The sequence below is a fragment of the Podarcis raffonei genome, chromosome 10 (assembly GCF_027172205.1).
Source record: "Podarcis raffonei isolate rPodRaf1 chromosome 10, rPodRaf1.pri, whole genome shotgun sequence".
NCBI classification, from domain to species: Eukaryota; Metazoa; Chordata; class Lepidosauria; order Squamata; family Lacertidae; genus Podarcis; species Podarcis raffonei.
In genome coordinates, this window is record NC_070611.1 from 60,524,058 (window position 1) to 60,547,337 (window position 23,280).

A 23,280-nucleotide genomic window follows, 5' to 3' on the forward strand; every position below is an offset into this window, starting at 1 on the left:
AGGGAAGCTGTCTGGAGGAAAGTGCGAACCTGCAGACTTTTAAAATAGACTTGGCCTTTCTCTGGTTGCTATAAGGAAGCGCCGGGATTTCTTAATCTGCCTTTGAGGAGCCCAGGGCAGTAAACGTGCCTCTTTATTATTGTATCTTTTTTTCCTTTACCCTCCCACCAAGGTCACCAACAAAGGCAGTCCACACATATTCTTACAGAATGTGGTGGCAAATCTGCAGCTTTGACTGGTTGTGCATTCGTTGCTAGGTGAGGATTTGAACCCACGCCCATCCCGTTAAGCCCTAGAATCATAGACTTGTAGAGTTGCAAGCGTCCCTGAGGGTCGCCTAGGCCAACCTTCTCCTGCAATGGGTCACCCATCCAGTTTGAAACCATGCTGAACCCTGCTCAGCTTTGCAAAAAATGTGGTAGCAGTTTTTTTGCTGCATCATAGTACTTTATCTACACCCCACAGGCTTTCTGCCTGCAGGGAGTTTGTACATATAAGGCACTGGGCGGGTAACCTCAGATGTGAGGGCCAAATGTGGCCCTCCTGGCCTCTTATCTGGCCCTTGAGACTCTTCCTAGGCCACACCTGCCACCAGTCCAACTTTGCACCCTTTCCTGAGTAGTTTTGGCCCTGCTGGAAAGTGTCCTTGAACAGAGATAGGTGTGCAAGTCTGTATAGGTAATGCCATGGGTTACTCTAGAAAGCAACGTTTACATGTGTCGCTTCAACCATTTGTGCCTATGGCCCTCGGAAGCCTGCCACAAAGGGAATGTTGCCCTTCACCCCTGACGTCGGGAAGCAGACAAGGATATGCCCACCAAATTCAACTCTGCTTTGCTGTTTCGTGAATAGATCTTCCCATCAACAGCTAATATGAACAAGGGGAACAGCCTCTTCTCTTTGCTAGTAGTGCAACAGGAAATCCAGAAGTGCAGGGTCCCGCCATGGGAGCCACAGCCACACTTCTTCTAAGATTGTGCAAGGATGTATAATAAACTTCTGCAATAATAATAATAATTAGGAGCGCACTGCAATGATCAATGAAGATCTCTGTGTGTTGCCTTTCAGCTAGATCTGGGCCCATACATGGGCAAATGATTTGGAGTTTTCCAATACCTTCTTTTAGAGTGGCTTGAGTTGTGAAGTGTCGGGCCAGCCGTTACAAATGGCGCTTAATTCAGCATAAAATAAAGACGCAGAGAGCTAGCTTATTTCCTTGGACTGATGGAGCAGCTCTTTCAGACATCTTCTCCTCTCCAGTCCGTTTTTATTACCCTTTGTTCTCTCCAGCCGCATGGCTGCTTGCCAGTGTCTCATGTTACCTCATCTGGCCAGCTTAAACCCACCCACACCATATAGGGTCAACACTGCCCAGAGGAAACACAACTCCTTTTAAGGTCAATACAATCCCAATACACTGTAAGACACAGACATGCTGGTCACTGGGTCAGCAAGACACCAGGTGGCACTACAAACCTCGGCCAGGGCTTTCTGGCTCCCACCCTGGCTCCCACATGCCCTCTTTCTTTATATTTTAAGCATAATCATATATATCAGTACCAATGGCTTTGTCGAGCGTGATAAGCGACTCTTTTGACACCGGAAGCGGGCCGTGGACTGGAGAACCATGCAGTACATACAGAAATTAAAGAATGAATACATTGTATATAGCAACACAAAATAATGCAAATAACTACTATAATAATCACTATAATCAATAAATGTCGAAGCCAACTTCCATCTGGAAGCTAAGAATGTAAGAATTCTGATTCCATGCTGCATGGTAGGCTTCCTTTCTAGTTTATTAGCCATGCACTGGTATCGCTTCTATAGCACTGAGATTGGTCACTGTATGTTCCTGTAAGAGAACAAGAGCTATTAAACATGAATTTCAATGTATATTGACAGTTTGGATATATGCCCCATGATTCTTTCCCCTCTTTAATTTGAAAATAACTGGGGGCAGGCATACATACCCAACATTTAGAAGCATGCAATAAACTAGTAAACTTAATCATAACTTGTACAAAAATATTATTCCTCCATATCTTATGATAATTTTCACCCTTAAAAGTCTTATTCAACAACACTGTTCTTATAGTTCGAGAGTGGCTGAGCCGTGAATACTGCCAGCCAGTGTAGGATTCAGGCAACTGCTGCTTGCCAGCCAATAAGGTGAAATATGGTGGTTTCAACTGGACCGTGTCGTCTGCTTCTCTTCCTTGTATAATGGTGCAGCAAAGGATGGCAAGGCAAATGGTTAGGAAGCACTTCCGCAGTTGAAGGGACTTGCCATGGCTGCACACATCGAGCTGAAACCCATAAAGGCTTGTCCTCGACATCCACTGCCGCGTACCCTCGTCCCCACGTGATCAGCGGGACAGGTCCATGCCATGCGGAATCAGGCAAGCGTCTGTACACCACCAAGGGGCAAAGGAGTGCCTCCTCCTTCCTAAAATGCAATTCCGCGGGAGTATGGGTCCTAGTATTTGGATATAAGAGAAGGTTAAACACAAAAAGAACTTGGTGAACAGCTGAAGGAATGAGTGCTGTTGGATGTTTCGGCCGCCAAGCTGTTTTAGCAATAGTGTTTTGAACATCAGGTGCGCTCTTTCCACTATCGCTTGCCCTATGGAGTTAAAGTGTATACCATGAGTTAATTTCACATTCCACAACATACAAAATTCCGAAAATGTTTTAGAAATATATGCTGGGCCAAAGGAATAGAAAACTGCTTAGCCAATGCTTTTGCAGGGAGATGAAGGTTGTTATAACATAGTATAGGATCAGAAAAGAGAGAAGGCAGAAATGTTCTTCAGAGCTGAATCTGCTCTTGAATTTCCCTCTGCTAAATACCCTGGGTGTGATGTGTGGGAGCGAAGATGTGCAACATAATAAGGAACTCTCTGTGCTGAAGTAAGGCCTACAGGGCAAGAAACAAGGAAAACAAGTCAGAATCCAAGGAAGGAGTTATATAAGATATTGGTAAAATAGCAAAAAGCGATATACATACTGAGTATCCACAATAAGATTGAAAGAATGAGTAGGAAAGGATTGAAAGGCAAGAATCACAGCTGCTAGCTCTGCTCGCTGGGCAGAAGACTGTGAAGAGGTAAATAAACTTTCCCATTTTCCTCCCTCCTCCCACATCACCACCCCCATACTTCTTGTTCCATCTGTGAAGAGGATTAATGCAGAGGGGAGAAGTGTGAGAGACAAGGGGTTTGTCAAAACATAAGTGACTTGTGTCAGAAATGTCAAACGGTCATCCTTTGGAGGATTAAAAATGATGACCTATAAAATCAGCCAAAACAATTTGCACGGCAGCATTTGTGATCAATAAATGCTGCTGTTCAGTCTGTGAAAATGGCATATAAATTGATGCAACATCAAAACTGCTCAAAGTTATAGCACGTGAACGTCCTTTGATAACAATTGTCTGATGTGGATTCATTTGCGGAATAAATGTTCTTCAAAGGGGTATGAGGTAAATGTAACCATTCTATAATGCAGATAGTCTTCTTCTTGTCCGTCTGAGCATATAAATTTCCTGTTGGCAACAATGGTGTAGCAAATACTGCCAGATGCAGCTTGTGTTCAGCACCTCTAGGTGGCGCATGCGGAAAGGTTTCAATGCTTCATTCACAAAATTTTGGCAAAGTGTAGGGGAGTTCCGCATGCTGTTGTGGCAGAACAATCCACTGATATCACTGGGTGGATTGCAAATTGTTATATACTGGCAATGTAAAAGCAAACTGTTCCTGTCTGCTGGATCCAGTGGGATAAAGATGTTTCAATGTAGCCAAAAGTTAATTGTTCAGAAATAAGCTGTTCAGAAACGAGATGGTGCCATCGCTGCGGTTTTTTCTTTTGGTGGAGGCCACTGTTCTACCCACACTGAGGTATCAGTGATCTTGGTTTGCCATGCTGGAAATGTTGTATTCATGGCTACAGGTTGGTTTTTATCTTGTGCTGCTGCCAGCAATTGAGCCTTGTGGGTGGCTGTACCAACAGACTGACAAATGCGTAGCATCGTAGTGGCAGGAAGGTGTATTATCGGGCGCGACGCAACCTTACAATCCTCAGTGGCATTTTCAAAGGCCAATTGTTTGATAATTATTTGTTTGGCTTCAGGATTTTCAATTTGGCTACTCACTGCTGTAATCAGCCTGTCCATAAAGGAAGGATATGATTCTCTAGGTTCTGGGATTTTTCTCATTGCTTGTTTAGCAGCAAGAGCTGTATCCCTCAATAAGATCTGCAGCAGTGTGGCTTGTACTGAAGCCTGAGCAATGGGGCCATGCTCCATCATAGCATCCATCACATCTGCGAGGGTAGGATTAGGATTTTTTCCTCTGATTTGTTGCAGTAAAGCAGGAGCATAAACACCACAGGCAATTTCCCATTCGTGAGCAAACAATACACCAGCTGATGGGGGTAAAACTGTACGTGCCAAAGGCTTGAATTCATCTGGAGCCAAAAGCTGGGCTTGAATTCCTGCTGGAACACCAGGGAATGCCTTAGTATCCTGAGTTAAGGAACAGGCAAATACTGCACGTTGCAAAGGGGTAGCTGCTTTTGCTGCTGCTGAAAAAGCAGAGTCATTTCCAGCCAGACCATGGTATTTTTGCAGATTTGGGTCTTCTGGTGAGGAACTGCAGTCTGGAGGTTTGGGATCTGGGGCTGCAGCAGGCAAAGCAAAGGCTGGAACACATGGCAGGACAGCAGGCTGAATTAAAGAAGCTTGAGCTTGTGTTGGCAATGCAGCTATGGAGATATTTTTTGGTGATAAAGAACCCATAGCATATCGAACCTTGCACCATGCATTTAAATTCCGTACACCAATGCTGGGAAGCCCATGAAAATGTGTTCCAATATTGTCCCAATGTTTTAATTCCAAAGTTCCTTCTGCAGGAAACCAGGGGCAATGTTCATCGATTGCCAGAATGAGCTGTATCAAATCTCCCTCAGGAACTTCCAATTTGTTGCAGGAGAGGAGAAATTTTAAGTCTTTTAAAAATTTCTGTTGGGGAGTAGTCAAAGAGCTGCCCATTTTTCTAAAATCAATATTTAAGGGATCGACTAACCTTGGATCCGTAGATGAATAGCGCTTGCAGCCTTTTCCAGGCGAGGTAAGTCGATGAATATCCACTGCTTGGATCAAAAATCTTCTCACAGTCTTGCCCAGACTGTTTGCTTCAATCTTGCTTCTTTAGCTCTCTTTTAAAAACCTCAGTCGTATCTTTTATTCAGCCTCACACGGGGCACCACTTGTCGGGCCAGCCGTTACAAATGGCGCTTAATTCAGCATAAAATAAAGACGCAGAGAGCTAGCTTATTTCCTTGGACTGATGGAGCAGCTCTTTCAGACATCTTCTCCTCTCCAGTCCGTTTTTATTACCCTTTGTTCTCTCCAGCCGCATGGCTGCTTGCCAGTGTCTCATGTTACCTCATCTGGCCAGCTTAAACCCACCCACACCATATAGGGTCAACACTGCCCAGAGGAAACACAACTCCTTTTAAGGTCAATACAATCCCAATACACTGTAAGACACAGACATGCTGGTCACTGGGTCAGCAAGACACCAGGTGGCACTACAAACCTCGGCCAGGGCTTTCTGGCTCCCACCCTGGCTCCCACAGTGAAGTATTAAGGGAAGTAACAGAACATACACATAGAACTTACGGTCTTCAAATAAAAACATCTTGAAGGTCCCAGGCCACAGAGAAGTTAGGCTGGCCTCAACTAGAGCCAGGGCTTTTTCGGCTGTGGCTCCGACCTGGTGGAACACTCTGTCACAAGAGACTAGGGCCCTGCGGGACTTGACATCTTTCCGCAGGGCCTGCAAGACAGAGCTGTTCCACCAGGCCTTTGGTCAGGGCGCAGCCTGACTCCCTCCCTCGGCAATCTTCGCGGAGCTCTGGCCCAATGGTGGCCAGTGGCTTGAATTTAATTTATTTTATAATGAATGATTTTAGAGTGTTGTTTGTGTTGTACTTTTGTACTGTTTTATTGTTGTTAGCCGCCCTGAGCCCGGCTTCGGCTGGGGAGGGCGGGATATAAATAAAATTTATTATTATTATTATTATAGGTCTATTGAAATGGAAGCACCTTGTGTTTTCAGTGTTCCTAAATGCTTAGCCTTGGTGCATGCAGTGGAGAAAAGGCCCTCCTTTTGTGCTGATAGGGTGTTTCTCTAGGGCGCTGGAGACAGGGACCCTGCTGCAATAAGTTTTGGACCCCCTGAACCACTCCACCTCTGCTCCCCTCCCACCAGATGATACTTTTAGGGCAGGGGTAGGGAAGCTGCGGCTCATTAGACTCCAAGTCCCATCAGCCCCAGCCAGCATGGCCAGTGGTTAGGCATGATGGGAGTAATAATAATAATAATAATAATAATAATAATAATTTATTATTTATACCCCGCCCATCTGGCTGGGCTTCCCCAGCCACTCTGGGCGGCTTCCAACAAAATATTAAAATACAGTAATGCATCAAACATTAAAAGCTTCCCTAAACAGGGCTGCCTTCAGATGTCTTCTAAAAGTCTGGTAGTAGTTGTTCTCTTTGACATCTGGTGGGAGGGCGTTCCACAGGGTGGGTGCCACTACCGAGAAGGCCCTCTGCCCGGTTCCTTGTAATTTGGCTTCTCGCAGTGAGGGAACCGCCAGAAGGCCCTCTGCACTGGACCTCAGTGTCCTGGTAGAACGATGGGGGTGGAGATGCTCCTTCAGGTATACTGGACCGAGGCAGTTTAGGGCTTTAAAGGTCAGCACCAACACTTTGAATTGTGCTCGGAAATGTACTGGGAGCCAATGTAGGTCTTTCAAGACCGGTGTCATGTGGTCTCGGCGGGCGCTCCAACAACCTTGAGAAGGTCACAGCTTCCCCGTCCCACTTTTGAGGGTGCTCATGCTGGGACTACAGGGTTATAGGAAAAAGTGACGGTGCGGAGTCCTTGCCATGTGGCCCCCAATCTTCAGGTGTTACCAAAATAGTATAAGACGAGGCTGGGGAACCTCCCGATGTTTTTGGACTCCCGACAGCCTCAGCCAACAGAGTGATGGGCTGCAGCCTAACCTCTGGAAGTTCCCCATCTTTGACAGAAAAGGATGTTCTGAAGCAGCTCCCCACCCTTAAAGGAATGTTGGACGGCTGCCTGATATAGAAATCTTTCCTACAGGATATGCTGCACCCCGTATAATGCTAAGCATGAGCCCTCTCACTGAGCTATCCCATGACTTGGGAAGGAGGTGCACTGGGACATGCATACTGCATATTTTTAGCTTGACAACGTAACCGGGTCTTTGGGGATCCTAGAACAAGGACTTCTGCTTCGATTCCCTTCGTCTTCCCTCAGCCTCAGTCTCAGAGAGAGAGAGAGAGAGTTTCCTCGGCTTTCTGAGACACGAGAAAAACACACATGCACACTAAGGTCTAATTCACTCATTTACTGCCAGGCTGCTGTTGTGCCTAGGATTTAATCTAAGAACCAAGCCCTTTAAAAATGCCCTCAAGTCCACATTGCATGCTTCTCCCTCTGCCTTCTACAGGTGACCCCGGAGGGCTCAGGTGGTTGGGGTTGCTGCTGCCAGGAAGCCGGTCCTGGATTCCTGCTGCCCAGAAAGGGTGCTTCGAGACGCCTGCCCGCTCCGCGCAATCTTGAGGGCCCTAAGGGCACTGCCCGGGCAGGTCTTGCATCTGCAGCTGTTTGTGAAGAAGCAAAAGGGCAGGGATTGCGACACGTAGTTCAAAAGCGCGTTCAGGTTCTCCTCCTCGGACATTCTCTCCCACACTCGGGTGAAGATTCTTCGGCAGAGATCCTGCAGGCATTCTAGGGTGGAGAGTGCCATCTTGAGTTCTTCGAGGGCGTAAGAGGCCTGGGGGACATTCTCGTGAAACTGGGAGGATAATTCTTCCACACTGAAGAGGATGATCAGGTAGATGGTCCTCAGAGGGAGTGTGACCGTATAGTACAAGGCGGCCAGCCAAGCCTTCCATTCCTGAAATGCAGACATCCATTGGGGAATGTATATATATATTAAAACAACAACAACAACATAGGGAGATGACTTATTCCAAGTCATGACCTTTGGTCCACTTAGTGTGGTGGAGTGCTTACAGCAGCCTCTCTCAACCTTGGGTTGTTGGACTACAACTCCCATCATCCCTAGCTGGCAGGACCAGTGCTGCATCAGGGATGATGGGAATTGTTGCGCAACATCTGGGAACCCAAGGTGGAGAAAGGCTGGATTAGACTACAGCTGGAGGGAGTACTGTGTCCAATTCCAGGCACCACAATTTAAGAAGGATATTGACAAACTGGAACGTGTGCAGAGGAGGGCAACCGAGATGATCAAAGGTCTGGGTTGGACTAGATGACCCTTGGGATCCCTTCCAGCTCTAAGATTCCACAATTCTAGAGTGTTGAACAAAGACCTGGGAGATGGGGCTTCTATTATTCTCCACTTAGTCACAGAGCTCACTGGGTGACCTTGGGCCAGTCAACCTACCTGGCAGGGTTGTTGTGAGGATAAAATGGGAAAAGGAAGACCCATGTGCACCACCTTGAAAAAAGGCATTACATAAATGAATTTTTTTTAATAAAAAAAGGCAATAGCTGTGCACTGGCTGGCACTGGCTCTCCAGAGCTTCAGGCAGGAGTCTTTGCTAGCCTTATCTCAAGATGCCAGGACTCAAACCTGCAACCTTCTGCATGCAAAGCATTTCTCCTGCTACTGAGCTATGGCCTGTTCACACTTAAAGAGAAATTTTGACACGGAGGACGTGACATAATGCAAAGATGAAGTTGCCAACTTTTCCACTAGCCCCTGCTCCTAATGCTTTTTTTACTGTGGATCAGCTTACAGGGAGGTGGTCATACCTAACTTTGTGTTGTGAACTTTGTGCTGTGAACCTGCTGAACTCTGTGGATCATGCTGACGACGCACCCAGGAGCTGGCCAGCATGTGCATTTTGGGTGCCAAATGCAAGCCAGGCTGCCAGGGTCAGATCCACCCGGAAATCCACTGAATCCGAACAGTGCCAAGTGCAAGGTGCACACTTGCAGTGGGGAAAACAGGAGTGCACTGTTAGTGTCCTGGTCACCCTTCCCCAGCACAGCTTGCATTTAGTGCTGTTTAAATTTGGAACATAAATTCCCTTTCCCATGCATTTATTTTAGTTTGTGGGCTCAATGGTCTTATGCTCTCCTCTCTCTCTTTACATGGCAGTGTACTTCTCATTCTGCAGCGTATGTGTATGTATAAACCAGACCTTTCCAAACATTACTGTGTCGGTTGCAGTGTGTAGGTGTGTCATGTGGACGCTCCCCATGCTCTTCCCAGGGCTAGAAAGGGGTTAGTTTAACCTCTGGACATGGGTGGCGCTGTGGTCTAAACCACTGAGCCTCTTGGGCTTGCTGATCAGAAGGTCTGCAGTTCGAGTCCACCCAACAGGGTGAGCGCCTGTTGCTCTGTCTCAGCTCCTGTCAACCTAGCAGTTCGAAATCACACCAGTGCAAGTAGATAAATAGGTACCACTGCGGCGGGAAAATAAACAGCGTTTCGGTGCGTTCTGTTTTCCGTCACGGTGTTCTGTTGCACCAGAAGCGGTTTAGTCCTGTTGGCCACATGACCTGGAAAGCTGTCGGTGGACAAACACCGGCTCCCTCGGCCCGAAAGCGAGATCAACGCCACAACGCCATAGTCACCTTTGACTGGACTTAACAGTACAGGGGTCCTTTACCTTTGACCTTCCTTTAGTTTAACCTCTGGTTTGCTAGTAAACTGAATTACTGTGCTACTAAATGATGCATATCTAAAAAGTGTGTCACGAATATGAAAAGTTTGGAAAGTTCTGGTGTAGAATTTGACCCTGATGACACAGTTGCCTTCCCTTCCCCCCCCTCTCTCTCACATACACCATCCTTGGGGCTAATCTAAGAAATATTTCAGCCTTGAAAACTTTTTGTTTTCAAAGGAGATGTGATTGTTTTTCCCCAGCCCAGAGCGACATAGGAGGGGGAAAGAAAGGCAGGGGAAATGTGCTCTTACCGCATAGCAGTTTTCCGTGACCTTTTGGAGGCTTTGGCACGTGTGGCTGATGCGGCGCTGAGACTGCATCGAAGCATAGTGTTGGAATTTGTTCAGCAAGGAAAGCAAGCAGACCATGTACCCTTCGCACCTGATCTGTGCCTGCACTTCCTCCCTGGAATCCCCTAATCCACATTTAGAACATGTCCGAGTCTCATCTGAAATGAAAGAAACATCACTGTGTGATCGTAAAGGGAGACAGAAGGTTGCAGCAGGAGATTGCAGCAGCCCCGTGTTCGAGGTGGCCCCAGTTATTTTTGCAAGGTGTTGGGATCTATGGCCAGGAGACATCTCCATGAGCCAGTTGCCATATACACAATTTTTCCCTATGCCAGGGATTAACCATGTTGGCATCCTTGGGGACCATTTTATAAGTTAAATTGTAATCACATTTTACGCCCGAATGGTGGAGCCATTGTTTAAAGCTTTTCATGTAGCTACGGTGGGTTCATTGATTTCTGTGGGTCTACTCTGAGTAAAACTTAGCAGAATACTGCCCAGTCGTATGTGTTTTCCCCACTGCAGCTGAAAACGTGCGTGGGGGTGAAAGAGGGTGAAATGCCTTACTTTCCCCAGTCACCACTCCCCAGAAAATCTCTGGGACCTGCCAGTTAGTCTGGCTGCCATTCCCTCCCCACACCTGCAGAGATGTCCTGGGAATTATGCTATGTCATCACTTATCTTTCAAGATGACTTTGGGAAGGCTGCCCCCCTCCAATATGCCCCTCATTTCACCACATTGCCTGCCCCCTTTGCAAAATTTCTGAAATCTCTCTTCCCATTTTGCTACCTACAGATAGGGCAGTGAGCTGGGGAGGGGTCATTTCGTCTAGGGCCTAATATTTTCACAGACGCTGACCCCCCCCCCTCGTGAGTGGTCAGGCTCCGTAATAAATTTGGCACATCTAAGTGGTAGATGCTTCACAGTTAATGGAGCATGTATACACATTTGTGTGTGTGTGTTTCTTAAAAATCCAACACTGGAGGAGCATAAAGTTGCGGAAAGATGCTCATGGGGCTGACCCAGCCTTAGACTAATGATTTGTCTAAATCAGGAGCATGGAATCTCAGGCTTGGGGGATAAATATGGCCCTCCAGTCCTCTCTATGTGGCCCTCAGGGCTCTCCTCATGCCACACATCCTCTCCCCAAGCCACACCCCTCACTGGCCTTGTTTGCCTGTGCAGAATGCGTCCTTGAGGTCTTGTATTGCCTCTTACTTGCCTGGATATAGAGGGGTGCGTGCAGCGCTTTTTATCAAGAAAAATTGGTGCCAGAACTCACCATGAAATTGTAAGTCACCAGGCAACCTGGGGCAGCCCTGAACAGCTGTTTGACAACAGCAGCATTCACCGCTAAAAACTACAGAATCATAGATCTTTAAAAGTGTAGACTCGCACACACTGGCCAGCTTCCGTTTTGACTTGAAATGTATGTTTGGGGCTTCGCGGAAGTACATAAAGGCAGGAAACGGGGGGCGGGGGGGAGGGCGCCGGCCCGCAATGGTGCTCACCTAAGAGATGCTGAAACTGTGCTCTGGCTGAAGAAAAGCACTGAGTATGTGTAGGAGCTAGTCTACTGTCCAAAGGGTTACTTTGCCTCTGTACCTGCCACCCCCCCACCGGGCGTGTGACCACCAGAATTTGCCCAGAAAGGAATGTGGCTCTTGAGCTGAAAGGTTTCTCTCACCCCAGGTCTAAATCTTGGTGGTACTTTGCCTGCACGTATCATTAAGATAAAAAAACACTCTGCACTGTACAGGTAGGGGGCAAGCACTCTAAGGAGCCCTTACTCATATCATCATCGGCAACCAGGAGATAGTGATCTATAAATGCATGGGACCTGCCCAGCATGGTGTCCACACTGGTCCTGGCCATCTGGCCAACTCTCGTCCCCATCAACAGGCTCATACTCCCAGTCACCATGGACGTTGTGGTCCTCACGCTACCCTGGACAACATCTCTGGTCATGTCAACCATCCCCGATAGCCTGCGGGTCATGGCGCTCTTTGCACATGTGACTTTAGAAGACATCATCTCCTTCGTACCAGAGACAACCTGCAAGAGTCAGAAGACAGATCCTGGTGGGAATATTGGAAACTAGCTTTTGTCTTGGGTACTGTAAATTGTAGGGACGCGGGTGGCGCTGTGGGTTAAACCACAGAGCCTGGGGCTTGCCAATCAGAAGGTCGGCGGTTCAAATCCCCACGATAAGGTGAGCTCCCGTCGCTCGATCCCTGCTCCTGCCAACCTAGCAGTTCAAAAGCACATCAAAGTGCTAGTAGATAAATAGGTACTGCTCTGGCGGGAAGGTAAACGGCGTTTCCGTGCGCTGCCCTGGTTCGCCAGAAGTAGCTTAGTCATGGTGGCCACATGACCTGGAAGCTGTACGCAGACTCCCTGAGCCAATAAAGCGAGATGAGCGCCGCAACCCCAGAGTCGGCCACGAATGGACCTAATGGTCAGGGGTCCCTTTACCTTTACCTTTACTGTGAATTGTAGCTCTGTGAGGGGCAAACTGCAGTGCCCTGGCTTCTTTGCAAGGAAGACATGTGCTCTAAATTTATGGTGCATGGGATGCGACCTGAGTTTACCTCTGTGGTTTTTTATTATTTAATTTAAAAAATTATTTATGATTTTCAATTTTATACATGTCAATAATTTTATGATCATTTTAACATTTCAAAATTTGGCTCCCTTCCCCCTCTTTCTGCAGTTCCTTAAATTTATTTTTAATATTTTCTGGATATCCAAATTAACTTATTTTGCTCATTTATTCATCTACTTTAAATATATACTCTTATAAAACTGCATGTTATTACAATAATCCTGCCAATGTTCTTATCTGTTTATTTGTAAATATTAAATAAACAATTTACATTATTTTATACAAAGTTTGTTATCTTGGTTTCTTATTTTTCTGCTAGGCTTCGCCATTTCTGCATATTCCATAAGCTTTTTTATCCATTCTTCTTTTTCTGGGACTTATTCTTCTTTCCATTTTTGGACAAGTAACATTCTTGCTGCTGTAGTAGCATACATGAATAAATTTCTAGACAGTTTGGGTAGTTCTGTCCCTATAATTCCCAAAAGGAAAGCTTCTGGGTTGTTGTTTTTTACAAACGTTATTTTAAACATCTTTTTCAATTCATTATATATCATTTCCCAGTAAGCTTTAACCTTACTACAAGACCTTACACATACGATAAAAAGAACCTTCTTTTTCTTTACATTTCCAAGACTTACTTGATTTGGATTTATACATTTTTGCCAATTTACTCGGTGTTAGGTACCATCGATATATCATTTTCATATAATTTTCTGTTAGACCAATAACATGCTGTAAATTTTATGTCTGTATTCCACAGTCGTTCCCATGCTTCCCCATCTATATTATGACCAATATCTTTTGTCCAATGTATCTGCCCTCTGTGTTTTAAGAGGACCATCTTTTCTCTTGGTTTTGGGCTGCTTTGAACTGTGGCATCCTTCACCTCTATTTGTGATGTTTTTAAGATGTTGCAAAGTGCCCAGAGACTTATTCGAAATGGCCTAAATAAATGTTTACAATCTTCTGGGAGGCAGACAACTGCTCACCTGATCAGCCGTCTGTTGAAGGATGGGCATCTTCTCTTCCACTGTATCTAAGCCCCGGCAGGCGAACCTGTTTGCTGTTGCAACTAAGGAGAGAGACACGGAGAGGAAGACACTTAGGTTTTTGTTATGGTTGCTGTCATGAGTCCCTTTCAGTCTCACTAAAACAACTGAGCTTTGACTTATTTGTAACAAAAATATTATACCAAGAAATCACATAAGGAACTTTGGCAATGGTTACAAAATACTGGTAGGGTGAAAATCTATCAATTGTTCTTTCTCTCAGTCCCTCATTTTTCCAATGTCCGTTTTATTTTCCAATGGGCTTATCCACACTTAACTTTCCTTTGCACTTTCCACACTTTAAAGCTCTGTGTCTGAGCATCCTTTTTTTTTTTTTGCTCCAGAACTTTTCCCATGAAAACCCACTCTTTAAAGCACAGTCTCCACTGTCCCTCATTCCAAAGGCAACATGAACCCTGAGTCAGTGCCTGGAACCCCTGGAATCTCACATCCCTCAAAGATTGCAACAATATCAACAGCAATAAATCAATTGATCTAACAGCACACAGTTAAATAGCCAAGATACTGAGGGCAGCCCTATGTTCATAAAGGAAATCAGGAAAATATCAACCACATTTCTAACTTAGAAGAAATTACCCAACTCAACTTTTGTACAGGATTTTGAACTTGATTCCCTTGTAATTTCTTACTGCCGTCTAAACAAACCTTTACTTTTTCCACCACTGGTGTGATTATTTGGCTGGTCAGTTTTGGATTTCTGTCTGTAACAACCAAATTCATCAGCAGATCCGCATGTTTTTTTTCTTGGTGGACTACTGAGCAAAGTAGAACAGGGACTTACTAGAATCAGCGGCATAGGAAGGGGGGTGCGGGCCACCCCGGGTGTCATCAATGAGGGGGGTGACAAAATGGCCAACCAGCTGGGAGGTGGGCACGCCGCTTCCCTGGTGCCGGTGCTCAACTCTGAGCGCGCTGCGCGCCCACCTCCTGGCACTACCATCCTGAATTGGGGGGGGGGGCTGGCACCAGTTTGGGGAGCCGTGGGGAGGGGGGGAATCCTGACTCCATCCCACTGGAGAAGTGGGGCAGAGGTGAACTTGAAAGCTGAACTTTCTGCAGGAAAACACAACAATCACAAACAGGTGCCCTGCAGCAGCGAGTGTCTTTCAAAACGCAAGCAAAGCAACCGAGTCAGGTGACTTTAGTTTACGCCGTGTCCCCACACTGAGCAGCCTTGCAAGGCTCAGATCTGGGGGGGGGGGCAGAAGGGCACAACAGCCTCCGCTCGGGGCTGGGGTTGCTCCAGCGGCGATGGGGCTTGGTTGCATGATGCCTTTGTTCTCTGCCACTTGCCCGGCCCCCTTGTGTTGGCGGGTGCCCGCCCCCTCCCACCCCGGGCGTGTTGGAGTCATGCTTCGCCACTGACTAGAATCCGTTTACAGGGTTCCAGAAAGCTCCTGCACTCTGCTAGACCTCCTTTCCAATGTAGGAAGGACTCCTAAACCCAGAGAAGCTTGAATAGATTGTTGTGTGTGTTGATAGCAGTGGCAATTTGAGGGCGATTGTTACATACAGTGCTACCTCTGGTTGTGAACAGGATCCATTCTGGAGGACCGTTTGCAACATGAAAAGAGCGCAACCCGCAGCGGCGTGTCTGCGCACGTGCGGGTTGCAATTCGCCGCTTCTGTGCATGCGTGTGACATCATTTTGTGCTTCTGCGCATGCGCGAGCGGCGAAACCCAGAAGTAACCCTTTCCGGTACTTCCAGGTCACCGCATGACATAACCTGAAAGAACATAACATGAAGCGGACGTAACATGAGGTATGACTGTACTAAGCTTGGATCCTGTAACAATAGGCAAGTAGGATCCTGGAATGCAACAACTGATTGGCTTGCAGGAAAAGACCAATCAGGCTCCACAAGGAAGTTAATCAGCCTATTAGGCTGGTTGGATCGTAGAATGCAACAACTGATTGGCCTGCAGGAAAAGACCAATCAAGCTCCAGGAGGGAAGCAGAATCAGCCAATCAGACGGGACTCATTGTGTAAATAATATAAATAAAAGCCTGAGGTTTGGCGGGCAATTCAATCACTGTTTTACAAGCTGCAATAAAGAGCATGAAATCACTACAGGACTCCAAGTATATTTCAGCGATTGTGGGCTAGCTTGTCAATAAATGCTCATTGTCATCTCTTCGGCTAATTCTAGCTTGTTGCATTTAGCGTGCACACAAAAATGCAGCCCTCTGCCTCAGTTTTACTCACTCTGAGGTTCAAATGTAGTCAGAAGTGGCTGTGCCTTGTTGATGGCAGCTCCAGTGATGGTTTTCATGCCTTTCTCTGCCCCGCCACACACTGTCTGAAGGTAGGAGCTTTTTCTCTTGATGGAGGTGTAGTTTGAAGAAACTAAGTCGCAAACAGAGCACACCAAGGGGAGGCTGCCAACTCTCTTCAAGACATTCTGACATGGAAACCAAAGCCAGACCTTTGTTATTTAAGCCATCAGTTGTACAATAAATAAATAAAAAAACCATTCAGAGCACAGTTCAAACAAAACAACACGTCCACACTACGGCAGTACCAATAAACAATAGCATACCACAAAAGAAGCAGAGGCCGCGATTTGTAATACAAGTCAATACTATAACCCGAAGTTAGCAACCCTCCGTGTTTGGGTGGACTTTATAATTTTATTTTAAACATTTGTTATATTAATTAGTCACTTGCTTTTCAAAAATGAAACTCAAAGTGACTTCCAAAAAACAATAGCACTTAAAACAAAGACAAAACAACTTAAAATACATTAGTTTAGATCAAGTTTATGCTCTGAGATCTGCTGAGATTCTCCCAGTGCTCTGCCTTTCATACTGTGGTTCTTTGAATCCGTTGCAAGTGAGGGATGGACGGACCAGTCACTTTTCCTGATGCTCCATCATAGGGCCATTCCATCATATCTTTACAGACTTTCCAGAAGAATGCCCCCCAAAACCCACATGTAAACTTTCACATTTTGTACATACTTTGCTTGTAAAACACACATTTTTTCGGTGCGTTCTCCCCTTTAAACATGCATTCTGTATGAGGTTCTTTCAAAAACAAAATAACACCTTTATTTTTGCACCTTTGGGGGACTGAGATGGCATTGCAAAACCTGGAGAGATGGGTAATCTGATCATTGAGGAGAGAATAAGAAAGCAAAAGGGTGTGTAGCCCAGCAAAAAAACAGGAGGAAGAAAAGAACAATCGGAACATCCATAGAAACAAAGTGGGGAATATTAATCTAAACACTTGTTCCAATACAACAACTTCAAGCCATCTAATTTCCCCTCCCTGGGCTGCCCCCCAACTGCTTTGGAGAGTTGGGGGGAAGGTTGGGGAAGTTACATCGCATAGCTAAAAACTGTTTTTGTTAGATTCCACCTATGGTATGCAAACGAGCTTGAATACACAACTACCTCATCCTCGAGACTGTCGTCAGAGGTCTCTGAAGACGTAGCAGACGGTTCTGGCTTCGCAGAAGACATGATGCGTTCCGTGGTCACTGGAAGTGCAGAGAACAGAAAGCAATTGTGTCGGGGGCAATCATGGCCCAATTAACGGCCACAAATAGCTCTGTTGCCGGGTTGCTGCCAGTGGAAGCAGAAGATGAGAAACTCGGGTTCAAGTCCCTATTCAACCATGGAACTCAGTGGGTGGCCCTGGACCTGTAACAATGCTGACCTACCTCACAGGGGTGTTGTGAGGATGTAATGTTTATGGGGGGGGGGGAGAGAGAGCCCAGCATACCACTTTCAGAAGGAAGGTAGAATATAAAGGAAGGTAGAATATAAGTGCAGCAAGTAAATCAATAAAAAAACAGGCTATGCCTTTCCATAATGGGAAACTTTTCCATTGATAATGAGGCTTGAAAGCACTCACACTGTCTCTAAATTTTTAAAACAACAACAATAATACTTTATTATTATTATTATTATTATTATTATTGGAGGTGGGGGAAATCCACCATAATCTTTTTTTTTTTTGAAACTTTAAAAGATATTTATTGAAATTTTCAAAATAAAAATAAAAACAAAACATAAAGAAAAAAAAACAGTTAAACACACATACAACTTACATTTCTTACTGTCAATGACCAATTTCCTTGACTTCCCCACACCTCCCCTTCTTGTATTCCAGTTCCAATTTTTAGCTCAGCAAGTTCTTGTCCCCAATAATACTTTTATTATTTACACCCTGCCCATTTGACTAGGTTGCCCCAGCCACTCTGGGCAGCTTCCGACATATATAGAAACATAATAAAACATTAAACATTTAAAAACTACAGAGCTGCCTCAGATGTCTTCTAAAGGTTGTATGGTTACTTATCTCCTTGCCTCGGAGATACCCTCCAACATTTTTCTGATGGAAATAGAAACGTCTTAAGGAAAAGCAGGACATTCTGGAATCAGATTAGAAACCGGGACAGCTTCTGTAAATCCGGGACTGTCCCTGGAAAATAGGGACCTTTGGAGGGTCTGCTGATGCTGTCTTGTCTGCTATTGCTTCCTTCCCGCCAAATGTTAAAGATGAGCAATCTGCGTTGTGATGGAGCAGCTATATGCCCACTCAAATGAAGCTCACTGGGTGACCTTCAGCCTGCATGATTTCTCAGGTTATTTTACCAGGTTGTCATGATTAAAAAAGAGGGGGAAAGCGCTGCGTTTTGTTTTATTTTTACAATCAAGAGGTATATAATTTTTATGCAGTGAGTTGTGAAATGAGTAAAATGTATGTTGTGCTGAGCTCTTCGGAGGAAGGGCAGAATATAAGCTTAAAGAAACTGATAAATGACATACCATCCAAGTCGATCCAGCGACAAACAGATGTGAGCATTAGAATTCCTGGGATACAAAGACCCATTGTGAGGTGGGAGTGGCCATGATCCAAAGCTCTGTATACTCACCCATCCTCAAAGCAGCCTTTGGGGAAAACTAGTGGCTAACCCTGTTCTTAAATAAAGCATTGTTGTCCCTATAGAATGAGCTGTATTCCCCCACCCCCACCCCGTGTTTACCAAGACTCACCAGAAGGTGACCCTATTACCGTTTTTCCCCAGAGCAACAACTACTTTGGACTTGGAGGAGGAAGACTGGATTATTCCATTGGGCTTATTCTTCACGCTGAGGGATTCCTATGTTAACATTTTGGGCATTTCCCATTAGAGGAGGACTACATTGGCTCTCAGGAAGAGGCTACCGCTGCCATGGTTTCAAACTTCATCCCCAGGGTGAATGAGGATGGTTTCAGGAAAGATGGCGGCGTTTTGCCACTGTCTAAGACGGGTCATGGGGAGAAACCACCAGGGTTGCAAGTGATGGGAGTTCCCATTGTTTCTTCAGCCCGGCAAGCACTGAAGGAGAGAGCAGTGCCAACCAATCAGGCTGTACATGCAAATTAGTTTCATTATGATTGCTTGTCCAATTGGATCCAGCAACTATGAAGGCTGCAACCCTATGCACAGCTTGCCTGGGATTTCAGCCCCATTGAATCCAGTGGGACTTATTGCAAAGAACATTTGAGCCCTACTGGATCAGACCAAGGGCCTGCCTAGTCTGCTACCTTGTTTCTCATATGAGGAGCATGACATGAGTGCAATAGCTCTTTCTTGGGGCCCTTCTACATGCCTGTTTAGTGTGGACTTGGCACTGCTCCTGCACACAAGTCACTTTAACTGCATGAACCCTAATATTTCGGTAGGCATTTGAATCCATCCTGCAAAACTCTCAAGGCAATCTTTGGCCAATTTTGAGAACTTTCAGATTGCTTGTATTTATTGTTTATTATGTTGCGAGCTTCCTCGGATGGATCATGCCCCCAAATATTGTCACAAATAAATATGTGCATTGTGGAAGTGGTTTTCAGTCAGTACGGTTGACCCTTTGCCCACCAGCGTATTTAAATTTTATTACAGCATGTTGTAGCTTATAAAATGCCACCAGAGGGCCATACAACCACATTTGCTTTAAAAATTCTCAAGTCAGGAGAGCCTCAGTAGGTGAATCTTTCCATCCATCGGACTTGGCTACTTTTTCTCTTCTCTTTGTGGAGATCCCACAGCTGTTAAGCCTGTCATTCCTTCCAGAAAACTCCTAAGAAGTGTAAATGATCACTTGAGGTGCATCAGATACGGGAGATGATTGCATTCACTTTCCTGATTATAATGCTAGAACTTCTGGCATCTGATGTTCTATTTACACTGCAATCAGTACCTGTCGTGCTAAGGATCGGCGACTTTTTGACTGATATACCTCCATATCATGCATCCACTGAATCTTCTTTTAAGTCTTTTGTTCAGTTTAGAATGCAACACATGCATTTATTTTTATTTATTTTTGGCTTGAAACCACATGGGTGTCTGATGTCAGCAACACCTCAGTTTCAAAGGGTTCCCCATCCTAAAGGCAAACTTATTCTATTACCTTGTGGAACTCATAACCACAAGTTATAGTGGTGATGGCAGGGAGGCGGGGATTAGGCAAAATAATGGAGGACGTCTGTATTCAGAAATCCTTCTCTTCTACCAAACACAGGGGACAGACAACAGGATAAGACTGTTTTCTTTAAACCATAACTTGCTTCTGATTTTTCATGAGGCATGTGTTGTCCGCTGATGGAAGCAAAATGCTAGGACAAACTGACTTTTGTCTGATCCAGCATACTATATTCTCCACATGGCCTAGCAAGTGACTTTAGGATTGCAGCAATAGTTATTTGACAATGGTGTGGTTAAAGATACACCATAGTGACCCTGTTTGCATCTGCTACATCGCCAGGAAGGACAAAACTCTAAATTTCACATAATCACATAGTTGGAAGGAACCTTGTTGGCTATTTCCATCTAATTCTCAGCTCTGAGTAGAAACTCTAGAGCTACAAGCATCCTCAATAGATGAATTTGCAGCCCACCACTCCTCTAAGTCTTTAACTTCAACATTGAACTGTTCTTACTGGCTAGAGGTTCCTCCTAATGTTCAACCAAAATCTACCCTCTTTGTAATTGAAGCCCATTGGAACTACTTAAAAAAAATTTAGTTTTTACACTGCCTCTTAGCTTTAGAAAAGCTTCTTTGTCGCCTTGCAAATTCAAAGACATAATAATGAAAAGCATGCAGTAAAAAATATAAAGAGTGCAAATGCAGGAGAGCAGATAAAATAAATAAACAGTAAAATCAGCAGACAGCTTTCATCAGAATGAGAAAAGGCTTGGGAAATAAATAAGAAAATGGTTTTCAAAGCTGCATCAAAAAGCCACTCAGGCTGTGTACACCCATCAAGTATTTAAAGTATTTCAAGAATCCTGCGAACTGTAGTTTCTTAAAGGTGCTGGGAATTGTAGCTCTGTGGGTAGATTCTTTGGAGGCAACTATGATTTGAACATACATTATGTACATTATCTCTGTTGTGTGATGATAAAGTATTCTGCAAACAGGATACCACAACTTAAAAGTCTTTTCCTACAGGTATGTTTGACAGTGGGGCCTCCAACGCTGATCTTAATAATATAAGTGATCTTTATGTTGCTTACCTGATGGGGAGCTAATGGAGTGAGTAAAATTCTCAGGATAAATCATCATAGCAAGAGCCCGGCGCAGTTTATGTAGCTTCTTTCCTAGATTAAAAGATTGCAGCAGGGGCAAATTGGTTATCTGTATTCTGAAAAGTTTGTGCTGACAAATTCGCAGAACATTTGAACATATTCACAGATGTCCCACACAAAATAGAAACCAAACAAAACTGAAGATGATGATTTTTTCCTTCGCACCAAATTCTTACGAAGGAGAAAGCTTGTTTCTGGCTTCTGTTTATGAGGATAGGACAAAAAGAGTCGGGTGCAGAATTACCACAGAATAACCAACGTTTGGTTTCAAAAATTCTGATCCACGAGGCAGGGGCACAAACAGAACAGGATACAGCAAACAGGATCAACACAATATGGTGGGTCAACTGCTAGACTTTGGCCAAACCAGGGGTTTATTTTACCTGCTTTGCAGACCATAATACTGCTTAACCTAACAGGAGGACATATTTTTACTTGTTACAAAGAGATGGAGTTGGCAACCTCCGGCGTACATTTTGCAAATATTAATCGAAAAAGAAGTGCTATCTTAATGATTCCACACACACCCCACCCAGGGGACAGATCAATATGGCAAGAATAGTAAGGCTTACAAGATATGTAAGGTGAGCACACAGCAACAGAAATACAAATTCCGTCTCACTTTTTTTCCAGAACTTCTGCAGCTTCTCGGAGATGTCACACTCCTTTCCCTTCCCTCGAAACGGCATTTCCCTTATACAGATAGAGGGTAAGGGCTGTCATTCACAGAGTTCTGAAAACCTCCATTCCTCTGTCACCCCCACAGAGGAACGCATCAACAATCGCCCGGATTGCTGCCTTAGAATACGGAATCCCTTCGTGGGAGGACATTCTGCTCAATGCATTCAGAACTCTCCACCGGGTGGTCTCCCTCTTTTATGTCACTGATGGATCTTGAAGTGTCCCCTGAAAATGCTTTCGAGCAATTAAAATTTCACAGAAGACTGGGAAACTCATGGTGGCATCAGTGATGAGGGCATAAACCTATTAGGACAAGTGCCTTAAATTTCCAGGCTAGCAGACCATGTAATTCATGATGGAGGTCGCAGAGACCAGATTATGGGCCACCCTGGCTGAAGGGCTCCATTGCCATAAATATATGTAATTCGCGTGCATTTGTGTTTGATTAATTTCCATAGCGTAGTAACAATGCTCTGTAGTGGTTCAGAGGAGAAGTAGAAGAAGAGTTTGGATGTGATATCCCGCTTTATCACTACCCTTGTTGTTGTTGTTGTTTAGTCGTTTAGTTGTGTCCGACTCTTCGTGACCCCATGGACCAGAGCACGCCAGGCACCTCTGTCCTCCACTACCTCCCGCAGTTTGGTCAGACTCATGTTTGTGGCTTCGAGAACACTATCCAACCATCTCATCCTCTGTCGCCCCCTTCTCCTTGTGCCCTCCATCTTTCCCAGCATCAGTGTCTTCTCCAGGGAGTCTTCTCTTCTCATGAGGTGGCCAAAGTACTGGAGCCTCAGCTTCACGATCTGTCCTTCCAGTGAGCACTCAGGGCTGATTTCATTAAGAATGGATGCGTTTGATCTTCTTGCAGTCCATGGGACTCTCAAGAGTCTTCTCCAGCACCATAATTCAAAAGCATCAATTCTTCGGCGATCAGCCTTCTTTATGGTCCAGCTCTCACTTCCATACATCACTACTGGGAAAACCATGGCTTTAACTATACGGACCTTTGTTGGCAAGGTGACATCTCTACTTCTCAAGATGCTGTCTAGGCCTGTCATTGCCCTTCTCCCAAGAAGCAGGCGTCTTTTAATTTCGTGGCTGCTGTCACCATCTGCAGTGATCATGGAGCCCAAGAAAGTAAAATCTCTCACTGCCTCCATTTCTTCCCCTTCTATTTGCCAGGAGGTGATGGGACCAGTGGCCATGATCTTCGTTTTTTTGATGTTGAGCCTCAGACCATATTTTGCGCT

The 23,280-nt window shown here is 45.2% G+C and overlaps 1 protein-coding gene across 4 annotated transcripts; it reads right to left on the reverse strand.

Annotated features, from left to right (window-relative positions):
• Positions 1 to 7,437: 7,437 nt before the first annotated feature.
• LOC128422476 (perilipin-3-like) lies at positions 7,438 to 22,114 on the reverse strand. 4 transcript variants are annotated; one of them, XM_053406545.1, is made up of 8 exons: positions 21,972 to 22,114; positions 21,278 to 21,361; positions 17,169 to 17,254; positions 15,979 to 16,174; positions 13,691 to 13,773; positions 11,887 to 12,151; positions 10,057 to 10,253; positions 7,438 to 8,004 (listed from the first exon to the last, which is right to left on the reverse strand). In XM_053406545.1, exons 1-8 carry the CDS (start codon positions 22,036 to 22,038, stop codon positions 7,570 to 7,572), a joined length of 1,413 nt encoding a protein of 470 aa, XP_053262520.1. In that variant the 5' UTR covers positions 22,039 to 22,114; the 3' UTR covers positions 7,438 to 7,569. The 4 variants fall into 4 exon arrangements, with proteins under 4 accessions (XP_053262520.1, XP_053262523.1, XP_053262524.1 ...); XM_053406548.1 differs by having other exon boundaries at positions 21,922 to 22,065; XM_053406549.1 differs by lacking the exons at positions 21,278 to 21,361; positions 21,972 to 22,114 and adding an exon at positions 18,777 to 19,092.
• Between the last annotated feature and the right edge of the window lie 1,166 nt (positions 22,115 to 23,280).

Coding starts and splice junctions, on each gene's coding strand:
- LOC128422476 (XM_053406545.1), bottom strand. CDS start 22,038: ATGCCGTTTCGAGGGAAGGGAAAGGAGTGTGACATCTCCGAGAAGCTG. Junction 17,255..21,277: donor CTCCATTAGCTCCCCATCAG/GTAAGCAACATA, acceptor CTGCACTTCCAG/TGACCACGGAACGCATCATG. Junction 8,005..10,056: donor TCACGGAAAACTGCTATGCG/GTAAGAGCACAT, acceptor TCTGCATTTCAG/GAATGGAAGGCTTGGCTGGC.